The sequence below is a fragment of the Crotalus tigris genome, unplaced genomic scaffold (genome assembly GCF_016545835.1).
Source record: "Crotalus tigris isolate CLP2741 ecotype Arizona unplaced genomic scaffold, ASM1654583v1 scf7180000017739.2905288, whole genome shotgun sequence".
Classification (NCBI taxonomy): domain Eukaryota; kingdom Metazoa; phylum Chordata; class Lepidosauria; order Squamata; family Viperidae; genus Crotalus; species Crotalus tigris.
The window spans coordinates 440,295-459,007 of NW_024096605.1; the positions used below are offsets into that span (position 1 = coordinate 440,295).

General features: G+C 33.9%; 1 protein-coding gene across 6 annotated transcripts in view; it reads right to left on the minus strand.

The window, feature by feature from the left end:
- Nucleotides 1-18,713, minus strand: part of ARHGAP29 (Rho GTPase activating protein 29) — a 53,389-nt gene that overhangs the window by 24,566 nt on the left and 10,110 nt on the right. For all 6 annotated transcript variants that reach the window (XM_039339766.1, XM_039339764.1, XM_039339768.1 and 3 more), the window contains exon 3: nt 872-1,015. In XM_039339766.1, the coding sequence (XP_039195700.1) occupies nt 872-1,015 (144 nt within the window). The remainder of the gene's footprint in view (nt 1-871; nt 1,016-18,713) is intronic.

Consider the following 18,713-nt stretch of genomic DNA (forward strand, 5'->3'; position numbering starts at 1 on the left):
AATTTTGAAAACCCAAATTTTCACACCCCCTGGAATATCATCTCGCACGCCCGGTTGGGAACCTCTGACATACAGGAACAGAACTAAGACTCAGCATCAAGTCTACTTTTAGTCATGAGAGTTCATTCAGTGGTTTTGGGCCAGTTATTATCTCTCATCCTATAGTGTTATTACTGTGAAGGGAAAATCTGAGAAGGAGTGCTGTATATGCTGCCTTGAGCTTGCGGGAAAAAAAGACAGGATATAAATCTCGCAAATAATATTGGTAGCAATCTCCACTGCCCAAAAAGTTTTTGAGCAAGCTATATTTTGCAATTCAAGTATAATATAGGAGTACTACAACAAAATTAAGAACATGAGCCATGAAGAAAGATATCTGTAGAATTTGGAGGTTTTATCAGTTGCCATTCCCCTCTCCCCCCCCCAATTCAGATAACTATGGCTATGGTATCCTGATTAAAAAGTAAATTCATATATGAGTATTATGATATTTGTAAGATTATTTCCCCTAAACTTCAGTTTTAAATATGTAGTATAGAAAATAGTGTTGTTCTGTGTCATGGGATGGTTATTCAATTTCTGAAAAAAATATTATACCTTAAATACTTTAGCTATTTCCACCCCCACATACATCAATTGCTGAATTATTGTGGAAAGAAAACAACCATATGAGTATCTAATAAATTCAAAAGTGCATAACAGAGAATGTTAATAACTTAATCCATTTTTTAAAAAAAAATCAGCATTTAACTATTGAGGAAGATACACAGATAAAAGAATTTCAATATGTGTTAATTGATGCTATATTTAAAAGAAACATTTCCAATCCCAATTTACAGTCACAATAAAATAATTGCATCATTTTTCTTACCTTTGACTTTTGCAATGACTGTACCTGCAGCACTTAGAACATCAACTGAATTAAGATTCGGGTGTTTGTTAATTATTGCCTTTAATACACGAAGCACCTCACCCAAACGTTCATGAACAACCTGATGGAGACATTCTTGGTTTTCTGGAAAGAAAATTTTATAGTATAATATATAAGTTTATAGTATAATAGATAAGCAGTATCCACATAAAGTGCTGCAAATATGATTTCCCTTGTTATCTGGGCTTAGTCACATGGAAGGCTTACAGGAGCTATTTTAAGAGTATAAACTAGTTCATTCTGTCAAAGAAAGTATGGTAGGAAAGTATGATGATAGGAGTTACAGCATTTAAAAACTGAGAGTAAACTTCCAGGAAAAACTATCAATAAAAAATTAGACCATGACCGTACCCTTGCCCCCATGTGGCAATGGAACAGGCCTATTGCCTACACAAACAGGCATTCTGAAGAATCCATGGAAGCATTAAAATGTTGCCCCTTGAGAGCAGACAATATTCCTTCCAACTATGTTAATCTTGATGTAGTTAAAACTTCAAAAAGTGCAGAAACAAAGAACTTATCTAGCCATTATGTGCCATAGTTACTAAGACTCTGGGAAATGTCAGATGTTCCACTATGGATTTTCTCTCTTCTCGAAATTAAAAGCATTTTTAGTTATAATCATTCAGTAAAAAAGATATTCAAATGGAATCCATTTTATTCTCATTAAATCAAAGAGAATTAAAGAATTCTATTTCTTCACCTAGATTAATTTATTTCTTCCATAGCCAACCTTCTGTGATTCAAGAGCTGCACTCAAAATATGAGCTTGACCAGAAAGAAATCAGCAAGCTGTTAATCAATAAAAACACCCTACCCAAAATATAAATTAAAATTTTATGACATAAATGTATGAACAAGCACAATATTTTTTCCTCCAGAAGTGTTTAGTCAAGTACTTTTTAATGATCGTAAAGCCTGGTGTACAGCTCTGTGAAGAAAGTGTCATATAACTATTGCCCAATTTGCTTTTTCTGAAATTGAAATATACAGGACAATTCATTTAAATGCTTGGACTACTTTAATATTAAGTGGAGCATTTGACAAGAAAATGGTACAATTTAACAATAGGTCAGTTTCATATTTTTCTGAAACATTTATAAAGTTTGCTTATTAAACCTTATATAGTATTCCAAATTTTTTCATATATCAACTTATTTTACTTAAACCTAACACTTTCATATGAAACTTTTTTTATGTTACTTTAGAGGCAATAAAGACAGGATTTGGATCACATGCAGTCTATGGGTTGTCCACCCATGATTTTATTACAACTCTATACCTATAGTACAACGCACAGGTATTTACTAAAGAAATGTGTGTGCACATGGATATATATCCAATTGCAAACATTAAAACTGGATTATTGCCAAAGGGCAAATTATATGAAATTCAAAATATCAAGATGACTCCAGGCAAGCAAGAATTGCCCATAAGAATGGCTGAAGCCAATCTTTAAAACATCATCATAGACACAAATATTCTATAAAAGTACTTTATATTCAATTTCAGAGACCAATTTTATGAAATAAAAATACCCATGAATAGGTAACACTCAAAATCTTTAAATGTTTTGGGTAATCCCCAAATATCACAGTCTGCAGAGCCAGTGGCAAGGGATTAGAGGAGTTATATTTCAAAACATCAGGAAATAATGGGTTTGCTCGTTCTTAAAAGAGGCATGCAATATGACTTGCTTCTAGCCTATTAGTGGAACATATTTTTACACCAAAGAGGCTCAAAGAAACATCATGCATCTTCAGTGAAAGAAATCAGCCAATAAGAGATGATAAAACCTCTGCCTATCTACAGAACTGCTACATGTCATAATTTACAATACAGGTAGCCCTCAACTTATGACCACAATTGAACCCAAAAGTTCTGTTACTAAGTGAGACATTTAAGTGAATTTTGCCCCATTTTACGACCTTTCTTGCTACAGTGGTTAAGTGGATCGCTACAATTGTTAAGTTAGAAACACAGTTGTTAAGTAAATCTAGCTTTCCCATTGACTTTGCTTGTCACACATGACCTCAGGACACTGCAACTGTCCTAAATAGGAGTCAGTTGCCAAGCATCTGAATTTTGATCACGTGACCAAGGGGATGCTGCAATGGTCATAAGTTTGAAAAATGGCCATAACTCATTTTTTTCAGTTGTAATTTTGAACACTCACTAAATGAACTGTTGTTAAGTTGAGGACTACCTGTACTAAGTTAGGCTAGGAGTCTCAGAATAAGGCAATATCAATATCCCCATAAGATGAATAAAATATTAACCCATTTCTTAAAGTGCAGAGAATGTAACTACACACACAGCACTGAAAAGGTAACTTCAGAAAGTTATCTTTCAGTACTAAAACCTAGTTTGTTTACTTATGTCCATATATTATTTCACAAAATATTTAAACATTATCAGAGCTCCATATATGAAAGATAAAAACAATCTACATCCTGACAGAATACAACCCCAGTATATATATAAAATTTTTCTCATGACCTACTGTAATTTAGTGTCTAATTTATATGTCACAAAAGACAGGAAAGGATATGATCTGTTTTACTAAAACTTTATTTCTATCAATGTAGCAGAAGCTGAAATATATTCTCATTTATTGTTTTCTATGTTTTACAGAATTTATAGATACATTCAAAATATTTAAAATGTAGCATTTTAAATGATGATCACACTAAGTTAAACAGGAAGAGCTCAGATGTGTTTATTTAATTTCATATAGGGCAGTGATGGCAAACCTTTTAGAGACCAAGTGCCCAAACTGCAACCCAAAACCCACTTATGCATTGTCAGGTGCCAGGTGGGTGTGGCCCATTGGGTGGGTGTGGCTGCGCTGGTAACGGGAGACTCGGTGGGACTAAAAAGTTCAATCAATCAATTCCAACTTTGCAAGATCTTTTTTTTTCCCATGAGAAGTTGAAATTGACTGATTGATTGAACCTTTTTTAGGGGAGGCCTAAAGGGAAAAGGTATTATAAAACCCAGCTGAAGGCCTAGGACAGTGCACGTGCCCACAGAGAGGGCTCTGAGTGCCGCCTCTAGCACCCGTGCCATAAGTTCGCCACCACTGATATAGGGTAGAACAAAGTTAAGTACACAGATGTGTACTTAATTTCATATAATAACAGTTCACTTGAATACTGAAGGGTTTTAACAGAAATTATCAAATTAAGCTCTCTCCTATATGTTAATCTGAAGACACGGCAACAGTACAAACTGGTACAAAACTTTTTCAGTAGCAATCCTGGTTTAATGCTATATCCTAATCTTCACTTCATTTCATTGATATCTTTTCCTATTTTAACACATTTCTATCTTTCCTGAAATATCAGTATGAGTCCTTTTTACTCAATCATTTATTTTAATGGAGGAACTGTATTTCTTTAAATGATCCAGTCCAGCTTGACCTACTCTATTGTAGCCTTATCTGACCCAGTCTTGAAAAAGGGAACTTAATCTTCCATTGTCTAGTAAAGCAAATATTTTGTTTTTTATCAGAATGGGATGAAAGCCAGTAACAACATTATAAACACATCAAACAATTAAAATTGATGCAGATTATTTTAAACTCCTTTAAAATCTGCTTCAAAGTGTTGTGGCATAAGGAGACCTTGGTTAGATTGACGGGCTTTGAGGTCGTTAATAAGGTAAAATATTTGGGTGTTATTTTATCTGCTTCCAATGTAAAACTGTATAAAAATAATTATGAAACGCTGTGGGTTAGAATACAAAAGGATTTGGACAATTGGAAAAAGCTGCAATTGTCCCTTTTGGGGAGAATAGCAGCGATTAAAATGAATGTTCTGCCAAAATTTTTTTTTTTATTTCAAATGATACCTATTTTAAAGAAAGAAGTAAATTTAGATGAGTGGCAGAAAGGTATCAATAAATTTATCTGGGCAGGGAAAAAACCAAGAGTAAAACTTAAAATTTTACAAGATATACGAGAGGTGGATTTAAGGTACCGAATTTGAAATTGTATTATGATGCTGTGGACTTAACATCAATCAGTGATTGGGTTAACCTAACAAATGTAGATATACTCCTTCTGGAGAGATGGGATTTACTTTTTGGATGGCATGCCTATTTAATTTATAATAAAAAGGTTGATAGGGTTTTTAGATCTCATATCTTAAGAATTTCTTTACTTCAGCTTAGGAAGAAATATTATAGAAGTGATTCAAGAATTCCATTATGGGCTATTCCATGGCATGCAATAGAAGGAATAAGGAGAGGAGTTAAGATGGATACTATTTCTTATACACAATTACTTAAGTGGGATGGTAAAAATTGGCAATTAAAATCTATGGATGAATTAGCACAAGAAAATATTATTTATTCATGGTTTCAGTATAGACAACTATTGGAAAGGTGGAAGATAGATTATAATGTGGGCTTGCTTAGAGAGGATGAGAATTTGTTAAAACAAATTAGAGATCAAAGTCGAATCCATATTAAAAGAATTTATGGTGTCTTGGTGGAATTGGATTCAGAAGCAGAGCTAGTTAAAGATTGTATGGTTATTGGGCACAAAATTTTGATGAACCGATCTTATTAGATACATGGGAGATTATTTGGGTGAGGAATGTTAAATTCACGCAAGCCCAAAATTTATGGGAAAATTTTTATAAAATGTTTTATAGATGGCACCTTGATCCACAAAAAATCTCTCGTATGTATCCAAACCTGCAGCCTAAATGTTGGAGATGTGGTTGCTTGGATGCTACTTACTATCATATCTGGTGGTCATGTAAAAGTATAAAAGCTTTTTGGATTAAAATATGGTGGAATATTCAAAGAATTTTTAAAAGAAGGATAAAATTTACTCTACAATTGTTTTTATTGGATATTGTTCCAGATTGTTATGACAAAGAGATTATTTTAATGTTAAATTTAATTACTGCGGCTAGGTTGTTAATAGGGCAATATTGGAAGAAGGAATCTTTGCCTACTTTGCAAGAATGGTTTTTTAAAGTTTCTTACTTAGCGGAAATGGCAAAAATTTCGGCTTTCTTGAAAGATCAATCGCAAGAGAAGTATCTTTTGGTGTGGAAAAGATGGATAAATTTTATACAATATAAGTATGATATAAAGTGTTGTGGCATTTTAAAAAGAGGAAAAAGTATTACTAATTAAGCTGTAGGCTTTAATCATAATTCCCCAGAACAAACATTAACAATCAATTATAAAAGTCAATTCACAGGAACTATGAACCACAGCAATACCAACTGGGATGACAGTCTTACAACATTTATGTTCTCATTTAGTTATAACCAATGCCAATTTCTTCAATACTACCAGCTTTCCTTAAAGAAACTGTGTCCTCATTCATAAAAGAGCTATCAACAAGCAAACCTTACTCTTGTGATAAACCACTGTTAACTCCTTTTTCTCTTCTGCAAATTAAGTACCATCATCAAGCAAGTGAAGGAAGTTAAGTATTTAGGAGTTATCTACCAATCATCTTCAACATGGAAAAATTTAATAAAAGACACTATCTTAGGTACCTTTTTTGTAATCAATTTTCAGTTACCTCCCAAAAAATTGCAAAATTTTTATCAATAGCTAATAGAAACTATTGAATGCCCCTTCCAATAACAGTTTCAGACCCATTCACTTACACTCTCTCTAAATGTGTTTTTTTATGTGTTCTGTTTTATGTATTTTTAATTATTGGTCTGAGACTGTAAATAAACTAACAAATCATGTACATACAAAATCCACCAACATATTACCTTAATTTGCAAGCTCCTATACCAGTAAAGCTCTTTAAGGCAAAGGTCCTAAGCCTAATGCTTTATGGTGCATCAGTCTGTCTGTATAAAGACTTAAGAGCATTAGACATTGCCCATACAAAATGTGTAAGAGTGATGCTTTATCTCACTTGTGTTCTAAATATTTCCACAAATTTAAAACAGGTATCCCTTTTATACAGGCACTGTATGACTTCATAAATTAAGATACCACGAATGTTTCTTGTACTCTTACTGCTTATGGACAAGTTAACTTCCTCAGACAAAAATAACACAGAGAAAGTTTTAAATTATTGTAGTTTTTCGCTCCGTGTTTAATTCTACAAAATGTCACTGGAATAAAGCTGTATACACCCAGTTCCAATCTGCAGAGAGAAGTTTGGCCCATACTCTTATAAGGATGTTCTTCGCAAAATGTTACTTATATCTGGCTGCTACTTTACTAATCTTCTGTCTATTCCACAAATAATATGTTTTTCCACAATAGACATAATGATACACTATCTACAAACCTGGAGGGCAGATATAATAATGCTGCTCTGGAAGACCATATTTGTTCCTGTTTAAAAGGATCAGTCATCAATACCACATGTTTTAGTGAATTGTTTCAGGTATCAATCTTTGAATTAAAGGCTTTTCAACTTTATTTTAGAAGGAAAACATTTCAACTTCATTCTAGAAGGATTATCAAATGGCAATGGATCGTATTAAAAACCTGTCAAGAAATTTTTCTTGCTCCATCCATAGATGTCGAAGGTTGCTCTCCTTTTGCTTCTATTTTTATGAACAATATAATTTAACTATTTTCTAATTTTAAACATATAATTTCTGAATGGAAGCACCAACATCTGAAGGCAGTCTATTCCATTGGTTGATTATTCTCACTGTCAGGAAATTTCTCCTTATTTCCAGGTTGAATCTCTCTTGGATCAGTTTCCACCCGTTATTCCTTATCTGGCCTTCAGGTGCTTTGGAAAATAGGATGACCTCCCTCCTCTCTGTGACAGACCCTCAAATATTGGAACATTGCTATCATGTCTCCCCCGATCCTTCTCTTCATTAGATTAGCCATGCCCAGTTCCTGTAATCGTTCTTCATATGTTTTGGTCTCCAGTCCCCTAATCAATCTTTTTTGCTCTTCTCTGCACCTTTTCTGGAGTCTCAACATCTTTTTTATAGTGTGGGGACCAAAACTGGTTCCAGTATTCTAGGTGTGGTCTTACTAAGGCTTTATAGAGTGGTGATCCTGACTGAATCCCTGTGTTAATGCAATTTAGGATTGTATTGGTGTTGGCTCATATTTAATTGATTGTCCACTAAGACTCCAAGATCCTCCCACAGTTGCTGCTATTAAGCATGGTTTCACCCAATCTATATTTGTACTTTTGGTTTTTCTTGCCTAAGTGTAAAAGTTTACTTTTCTCTACTTTGAATTTCATTTTGTTAGCTAGGGCCCAGTGTTTAGGTCTGTCTGGATCTTAAGCCTATCATCTAGAGTGTTGGCTATTCCTGCCAGCTTAGTATCATCTGCAAATTTGATACGTTCCCCTTGTATTCCCTCATCTAGATCGTTTATGAGCCTCATCTAGGTCGTTTATATTTTAGGCTGTTTATATAAAAAAAAATTCTGAAGTTTTTTCAATTTCCAACCATTTTTAAACAGTATCAAACAGAATGCAACACTGAAATCAATCTTATCAAGAATCCATGCAACAATTCCCAGAAATGTTACTCCCATTAATGCTATCTGAATATGCTATATATTGGAGTTTCATTTAACAGCTTTGAACAGTTGGTTCATGGTTACTACTATTTTAACTGTGAATGCTAAATTTCTCAGAAACACAACAGCAAGCACACAAGAATTGATAAATATATTACAAAATATTTTGAAGCTAAAAAACACTAACCCTCTAAGGCAGTGGTTCTCAACCTGTGGGTAGGGACCCCATTTGGGGTCGAATGACCATTTCATGGGGGTCGCCAAACAAGGCTGTCCGCCATTTTCCCCCCCTTTTCTTTGGCCACGCCCCTGGCACCCGGTGATGTATAAGTGGTTGGGGGTCACCATAACATAGGGAACTGTATTATGGGGTCACGGCATTAGAAAGATTGAGAACCACTGCTCTAAGGCATCCCATTCTGCAATTTGAGCAAGGTGTTCTAACCTCAGTCAAAATTGAGTGATACAGCCTCACGATTGACTGGAGCACTGTTTTGTCATGACTGGTTCTAGTTTTGAAAAGATTCAAAAGATTCATTAATCTTCCCTACTGTTTTTCAGCGATCAATGTTATGAGAATTGCAGACAGTGCAACAATACCCTTTTGTGAAAAATATATTGCATTATAAAAGATTACATACAGGTATTTGGAATTAGGCTGGAAAGCATAAGTCTTTCTGACTGTTTAAAAATGAATGGCCTCTGACCTCCCTCTGCCCATACTGAAGAAACAAAATTAAAAAGTAGTGCTATATTGTAGCAGCACTCATTCCCATCAAGTTGTTTAAGGAAACTCACAATGAACTTAGATCAGATCACTTCACAGGTATCTTGCTTTATCTAATATAGCCACAGAATCAGTCTAAAGCAATCAATCAATCAAACAAGCAAACAAACTCACTCTAATTCAGAATTTGACTGAATCTACTCTTCATCCATATTGTATTTTGAGTCATTCAAATTTTGAAGATATAAAAAAATCAGAATGGACTACAACAATTAGTTTTTGGAAAACAAAATTCATAACTGAATAATTCCGAAATATTACTATGGAAGCAAATGATAAGCCATGAGCTTATCATTTTCAAAATATTATTATGGAAGCAAATAAAAGCCATGAGCTTATCATTTCAAGCCAAGATCAAAGAGATAATTCCCAGAAAATTCCAAATTAAGTATAATATATAGAAGATCAAAAATTTCCAATGTCATAAATGTTTATGCCAGGACTTACTTTCTCAAGTGATGACCTGTACACTATATTCTCATTTACTTTGAAATTATTTAATGAGCATCACAAAATTAACACATTCCTATAAGTCATGGATAAGCAGATGTGTTCATCTACTGCAGTGATTTCCAACCTTTTCTTTTTTTAATACAAATTTTATTTATAATACAATTAAAAACAAACAAACATTGGATTTGACGTGACATTCCAGTATATACATTCTTATCAGATTATTCCACTTTTTACAATCAATTATTCATCTCTACATACAATACTTGTTCTAAAATAACATATATTTCTATCTTAACATTCATCTTTAATCCCTACTGTCCTCTTCAAATTCCTCCAGCGGTAAAATTTATCCCAGGTTTTATAATAAACTGATCCACATTTATCTTTTAATATCATTGTGAGCCTGTCCATTTCCACACATGCTAATATTTTATGTATTAACTCTTCCTCTGTGGGAATTTTCCTTGCTCTTCCATTTTTGTGCTAAAGCAAGCCTAGCTGCAGTCAGGATGTGTAGCAGCAGGTAGATTGTTCCCTTGTCATATTTTTCTGTCGTTATTCCCAACAAGAAGAGTTCAGGTTTTAACTCTAAAAGTCCAGTGTTAATATATCCCTCAACCAGTTTCGTGTCCTGTTCCAATACTCAGGATCTTTGGGCATTCCCACCACATATGGTAGTATGAACCTAATGCTGTTTTACATTTCCAGCAGAGGGGTGAAATGTTTGTACCCATTTTGGCTAACCTTACGGGTGGGAAATGCCATCTATAGAACATCTTGTAAAGATTTTCCTTATATGAGGTAGCTAAAGTGAGTTTCCTATTCCTTTCCCACAGTTCTTGCCAAATATGTAGGTCGATACTAAAACCAAAATCCCTACTCCAAATTAACATGGTCTCCTTAACCTGTTCTTCATACATTGTCTGATCTAAAAGAAAATGATATATTTTTTTAATCATTTTATCCTCGGGACCTAATCAAATTTTATCTAGTTCTGTCGGTTCTATCTTTATACTCCACTCTTTTTTTATCTTGCCTATATCTTGCTTGTAGTTGGAGGTATGCCCACCATTCTAATTCTATCCCTGCATCTTGGAGATTCTTCCTCGATTTTAATTCTCCTCTCTCGTCTAATATGTTTTTATAGGTTATTACTTTCCCCAACTGAATAAACCTTGGGTGTATGTACATTTCTAATGTTGAGATCCAATTAGGGACCTGCCTGTAGTTCTGTTGTCGAATTTTGATCCATACATCTATTAATGCCCATCTGATGTAGTGCTTCCGGAAGTACTGGTGAACTTTATGCTTCTCATCCCATAACATGGCATGCCATCCCGTCTGCATGTCATGACCTTCCAGTTTTAATAATCTCCGATTTTCCAGTCGAATCCAATCCCGCACCCACAGTAGAATTGTAGATTGATAGTATTTTTCCAGATTGGGGAGGCCGAGACCCCCCCCTTTTCTTAACATCCTGTAATAATTTTAATTTAATCCTTGGTTTTTTCCCTTGCCAAATGAATTTAAGTATGGTTTGGTTCCCAACCTTTTCTTTACCCGGCACCCCTAGAACACTTCTTATATATTCTCGTACCCCTTACAAAAGTTCAAAATAACGGCAACAAATTATGCATATACACTATAATTTTGAAAACACAAGTTTTCGCACCCCCTGGAATATCAGTTGGGAACCCCCTGATCTACTGCAAAGTAAAGTTCAATTTGCCTACAATTGTATCACTCCTCATTTCCTATTACAGTAGTCAATTTCATTATATTCCATTTCTGCCTATCCCAATGCTACAAATAACATTTTTCATCCCTCTTATACACAGAGGATATGTTGCAAAAAAAAAAAAGATTTTATGTAAAATGCATGTAATTATGTAAAATGCTTTTTTTTTCAGATCAAATTTCAGATTAAATTATACAGTTTTAAAAATTAATCATTTTTTTCATTTTTAATTATGTAAATGGATCAAGAAAAGGCTCAAAACTACTAATATGAATGTGCCTTAGATAGGTCAACACACACAAACTGCAACACATCAAAATCATTACTATTTCCAAAGCATGTTATCTTCTGCTTTATTTCTAACCTTCAAAAGAAGGTATACCCACTTATATAATAAAACAAGAGCATACATAAGATGGATTACAAAACTATTTTAGAACATTAAAATGTAAAATATGGAACGTCTTTCAAAAGCAATCTAAGAACTGAAGAAATTCAGTGAGCACAATAATCTGGTTAAGGAAGAAAGCCAGAATTGCAATAAAGATTAAATGGAATAGTTAAAAAAGAAAGAGCTGAAAAAGACAAAAATATCAGAAGTGTAGAGAGATATATCTCATTATTTTACTAAGTCATTTCTGAAATTATCCTCAAAGACAAATCAACAGAGAAATCAAGGAACGTTCATGCCTATTCCTAAGACCAAAGATAAAATAATTGTTCCCATTACTTCAAGATCAGTTATTTAGTAAAAACTTTAAGAAAAATTCCTTCAAATAAAAATCCAAAAGTAATTTAAATCTACTGTTTCCATATTGTAAAATACTAGATAAATATTGGTTATTATTTAATATATAACATATAAATATTAAATAGATTTAAAAATCAATAAAAAGTAATTTATGATAAACTCTGAATTCTTTTTGATGTTCATGTTTATTATTTCAGCTGTTTAGTCACAAGCTGTGGTAATAACTCAGTATCTAAGCCCACACTTGCTCCTTCTGTTGCCAAATGGGTGTGTGTGTGTGTGTGTGTGTGTGATTAAAACAAAGGAAATGCTATATAAGAGCAAGTATTGACAAATGAAATATATCCAGAAGTACAAAGAAATGTTGGAAAAAATGAGAAAAAAACATGAGCCAAAGGGAATTAGGATGCTCAATAAGAAAGAAGAAAACAAAAATAAGTGAAAAACAGAAGTGGGATGAAGAACGGAACTTAAGAAGTAAACAAGCTATAAGATTGAGGAAGAACTGAACTGCATGCAAGCAAGAAACACTTAATTTTGTTGTTTAGATGTGCAACCATTTTATGATCATTTCTCAAGGATTCTGTTCTTATAAACCCATATAGCCAATTTGTCTTCTCTTTTTTAAGTGACTTCAATTTTTGTAAACATTTTTTCGTTTTACTATTTTTGGTGCTACTGAATTTTTATTGTATTAATAAAATTTTATTTGACACTGATATTAAGGTTGCTGGGGGAAATTTCAATAAGCTCTTTGATCCCTGGAAATGAGGAAGACTTAAGGAACCTCTTCTTGAAATAATACTGAGTATCAGCCCAATAAAAGATACATATTTAGGAATTGAACATGTATTAGCATAGCAAACTCCAGACAACTTGTTGATTGGAAAAATTAACATATGTTGATGAAAAAAAAAACCAATAAATTCTTTTTTTAAAAAAAGATACAAATTTGACATAGCAATTAACTCTACCTTTCTAGACTCAAAACATTGGTGACATTAGCCAAGAAAACAAATCCTTGCCCATTACGAAAAAGGTTATAGCAAAACTTGACAAAATATTGAAGAACAAAAACATTATATGTATTATGAATTTATTAAATATATGGTTTTTCCAGTTGTAACATATGGCTGTGAAAGCTGGACCGTCAAGAGTGAACATTTTGCTGCCGGCTCCACACATTAATCTTTCAATTACAATTTTAGGGTTTGTGTTCTCCACTTCTAGAAAATTTGCTAAATTTCCAAAAGGTTGCTGAACTTCCAAACTTTCTGTGGAAGCATTCTGAAGTCTAAAAACTCATGACTAAACTTTACAATATGAAATACTGGGATGGTTTAGTCTTTCATATTATGTACAGTCTTAACTTGGTAAGGCAAACTTCCCTATGTGTCAAACTCCTAGTGATTTTATATATGTCCTATAGGTCACTGATTTACAACACCATTCCAAAGTTCCAATGGCTGCCCTCCCCTGCAGTCACATGACATTTCAGAAAGTTAGCAACCACCCTGCATTTACAGCCATTTGCAGTCAAGTGACTCAATTTATGCCATTTTTGCTGAAAAAGCAGTTTACTTTGGTTAAGACCACAGATTCACTTAACAACCACTACAAAAAAGATCATAAAATCAAGTCAGTCATGTCATGAAGTACTTTACAATTGTCATGTCTTACAATCCTAATGGGCAGGATCCATTACAGTCACAAGTTCAGGACTACCTATATATTTTGTTGGCAATAATGTAAAAGTATTGTATACTGAGACTTTTTCAACTTTCCAATGTAACCTTGGATTCACTTGTGGTCTCCCATCCAAGTACTGTCCAGACAAGATCACTCAAGTGCTGCCATCTGCTGAGACATCTTAAATCACTATTTCTAAAGACAGTGAGAGAGAAAGCATTGTTTCGCAATTGTGTAGAACATCACAACAGACTAAGTCTTAAACAAACATGTCATTGTCACAAAGAAAACTTCAGGAAGTGGACTGATCTTGCAGGAAATGTTTATGAAACTTTGCTTCTCTAATCCTTTACTTTGCTTTAAATGTTGATTGCTGAAATGTTTACTTATGTAGTGAATGAAAATAATGTTTTTAGCCTTACACATTTTATAATGAAAATGGTTATTCATATTCTGCTATATCACTGGTGCAGATGATTCTAATATTGCTGCTAATATTTTCAACTATACCACTAGTACATTCAGCTGGAGGAAATAATTAGCTATATATCTCTATCAAATACTATTAATTATCCAAGAGATTCTATGTAGTACTTGAAATGGAGCTGACCAGAAATTCTATGTTTATTTCTCCAAAGAAAAAGAATATTTCAGAAATCACGTAAGCATTTGTATATAGGCCAGTAGTAATGAAGTTTAGTAGCCAAATCTTGTAAATTTCTTGCTTAAACTAAATCAATTTTAGTGAGGCGAGCATTCTTCATATGGAAAATGATGACAAATTAAAGTACACTGCATGAGAAAGGTTTTCCTTCTTTCAAACTATAGTTATTGATTGTGGATTTACCTCAAAAAGGCTTCTGAACAGCTCAGTTTAAGCACTTGTTATCTAAGTTCTTTTGTCTTCTACATTGTTGTTTCTGATATTCTTGTATTTGTTAAGGGTCATGAAAAAATTAACTTCTAAGAACCTTCATATCATTTTGAAGGAAGCAAATTAAACTGCTACCAATTGCACAACTTTGAAATAACAAAACTGTTATTTCTAGTATTAAGCTGTTTAAAAACTTCTGGAAATTGTAGATTATCTCAATCAATCGATTTATTTCAATCAACTGAGATAACTGATCTCAAAACACGGTTAATACTACAAAACTGTTATTTTAAATATCTTAAGAACTTTTTAAAATATCCTGTAGGAAATACTATTAGGAAAATATCAATTGACATGTTTTGAATTGTCTATGATATTTTGATGTAAAATATGGTTGTTAATATGAATTTAGTCCTATCTTTTTAGTATCTCACTAGAATTTAACAAGCACACAGTATTATGGATTTGTAGGAAATGGGCACCAGTAGAATATTATATAATACAGAAATAACAAAATACACTTGATTTACAATGAATTGTGGATATAGTTTCTTTTTTAAAATTTTAATTAATCTTTCTTTCACCAAAATGTGAGGAAAAGTACTCCTGTGCTATATACAGTATCCTTTAGCTGTTTTGTCTATGATATAAATTTCCAGGCCTTTTTGTATTATTATTATTTGTTTTATTCTATAGGGTTGCCCGATAGACTCAAGGAAGCTTACAAACAACATTAAATATATAACTTGTCCAAACAGTAATAAATTGTTTAATATGTTTGTCTTATGCATTACTTAAATTGTTACACAGCTAAAAGCAATTGTTACATTGCTAAAAGCATACCAATGAAAGATAACTCTGGGATTTTGCTTTTTCATAACTATGAAATTAAAAAGTAAAATGAAAAAAAATATCTGGAGTAAAGCTTTAGAACTCCACAATAGAACAAGCCAGCCTCAAATTACTACCATAACTGAGCCCGGAATTATGGCTATAAGTCATGGTCATCATTAAGCAGGTTACCACATGGCTGTGCCAATTTGATGACCTTTTTTCTGGCAGCTGTTAAGCGAACATGACAATTGTTAAATGAATCCATTTTAGCCAATTTTTTACCAGAAATTGGAAGAAAACAGCAGAAAGCTCTATTCTTTATTATGTCAATCATTTTTCCCCAAGTCTTAAAATCAATCTCATCCAGCCTAACCACATTTGGGAAGACAGCAATATAACCACAGTTTTGACATTAAAAATCTAGATTTAAAAATAGTGCTGTTACCAGGAAGTGATTATTGTGTTTCAACTATTATGTTAACGAATTACAGCACAAAAGTGTTCTTTATGGAGCAAGATTCACTTTGGTTCCTGAATGAAATACTATATAGCAGTGGTTCTTAAACTTTTTGCTCTCAGGGTGCCTTTACATTCTTACAAATTATTGAGGAACTCAAATAATATTTGTTTATGTGGGTTACATCTATCCATATAGAATACATTATCCATATACTGTATTAGAAATTAAATGTATAGAGAGTAAGGAAGATGACCTTGATAGAGATAGCTAGATTCATTATCAAAACGGGGGGGGGGGACATGGTTTAAGTCTAAAACAAGCAGAAGGTATTCAAAAGTGGCTCAGAGTTGATTTTTTGGTCTAGTCTGCACAGTGGGGCTAACAAGAGTGAGAAATTGTTAAAAGGTTTATTCATTTAAAAGTAATAATTAACTCACTGCATATAATAATACCTGTTGTACCAGGAGATGCCAGAGTCGAAGAAAAAGAACTGGAAAAAATTACGAAATATCACATCCTGGCCATCGAGACTGTGCGATTATGGATGAAACGTGTAACAGTGTACCCATTGTCATCAGGGCACTGGGAACTATGTCCAAAAACTTGCTAAAATACATCAAGAAACTGCAGCTTCCTGCAACAACTCCAGCAATGTTACAAAAAACTGCGGTACTCGGAACATCTTATATTTTAAGGAGATATCTGGTTGACACCTAGGATGCTGTTAGCAACTCGTGTCAACCATCAGCGCCAGCCAATTTGAATGTTCAGTTGACTGAGGTTCATGTTTAATGAATAAAAGATAATAATAATAACAACAACAATAAAGTTAGAAGAGACCTTGGAGGCAATCTAGTCCAACCCCCTGCTCAGGTAGGAAACCCTATACCATTTCAGACAAATTTAGTCTCTCCTTAAAAACTTCCAGTATTGGGAGCGTTCACGTCTTCTGGAGGCAAATTATTCCACTGATTAATTGTTCTGTCAGGAAATTTCTCCTTAGTTCTAGGTTGCTTCTCTCTTTGGTTAGTTTCCATCCGTTGCTTCTTGTCCTGCCTTCAGGTGCTTTGGAAAATAGTTTGACTCCCTCTTCTTTGTGGAACACTGCTATCAAGTCACCCCTCATCCTTTTCTTCATTAAACCAGACATACCCAATTCCAGCAACCATTCCTTATGTTTTAGCCTCCAGTCCCCTAACCATCTTTGTTGCTCTTCTCTGTATTCTTTCTAGAGTCTCAACATCTTTTTTACATCATGGTGACCAAAACTGGATGCAGTATTCCGAGTGTGGCCTTACCAAGGCATTTTAAAGTGGTATCAACATTCAGGTGATCTTGATTCTATCCCTGTTAATGCGGTCTAGCACTGTGTTGGCTTTTTTGGCAGCTGCAGCACACTGCTGGCTCATATTTAAGTGATTGTCCACTAGAACTCCAAGATCCCTCTCACAGTTGCTGCTATTGAGTAAGGTACCACTTATACTATACCTGTGCATTTGGTTTTTCTTGCCTAAATGTGAACCTTACTTTTTTCACCATTGAATTTCATTTTGTTAGACAACGCCCAATGTTCAAGTCTGTCAAGATCCTTCTGTATCTTAAGCCTATCTTCTGGAGTGTTGGCTATTCCTGCCAGCTTGGTGTCATCTGCAAATTTGATGAGTTCCCCATCTATCCCCTCATCCAAATCATTGATTAAGATGTTGAAGAGCACTGGGCCTAGAACAGAGCCCTGGGCACCCCACTACATACTTCCCTCCATGTAGATGCAGTTCCACTGAGGACCACACGCTGAGTACGGCCAGTCACGAATCCATCTGGTGGTGATGCTGTCTAACCCACATTTTTCTATCTTATTGTGATCTACTTTATCAAATGCTTTATTGAAGTCCAAGTAAATTATATCCATAGCGTTCCTCTGGTCCACTAATTTTGTCACCTGATCAAAGAATGCAATAAGATTTGTCTAGCATGATCTGTTTTTGACAAATCTATGTTGGCTTTTGGTAACGACTTTGTTTTCCTCTAGGTGTTTGCTGATTAATTGCTGGGTTATATTTTCCAGAATCTTCCTAAGTATTGAGGTCAGGCTGATAGGTCTGTAGTTTCCAGAATCCATTTTTTCCCTTTTTGGAGAACTAAGTCAGCTCTTTTCCCCAGTACTCCAGGATATTTAAAAGATATAGTTCAGTGGTTCTGAGATCACATCTGCCAGTTCCTTCAGAACCTTGGAGTGTAAATCATCTGGTCCTGGTGATTTCAATTTATCTAGGGTGGACAGGTGTTCACTTACCATTTTCTTGCCTATCTTAACTTTTGTTTCTAATCTGTTTTTTACGGTACTATTTTTGATAGGTTGAATTGATTTTCCCTTTGTGTAAAGACAGATGCAAAAAATAAGTTAAGTAGTCCTGCTTTCTTCCTGTTGCTTGTCACCTTCTTGCCACTTTCTCCCACTAATGGACCAATCATTTCAATCATGTTAACATAAATCATTTTTAATTTAAAGTAACTCTTCACCCAAAATTGTGGGAAGACTGGCATTGTTTTATATTTTTGCAAATCTCTTTAATGTCTGGCAGCTGGATTCTCATATCTTCCGTATTCCGTCTGTTATGTTGTTTTGGTTGAAACATATGGAAAAAATCTGGTCTTACACTTATAGTTGGAAAAAAGATTATTTTAACAGGTAACAGGATACT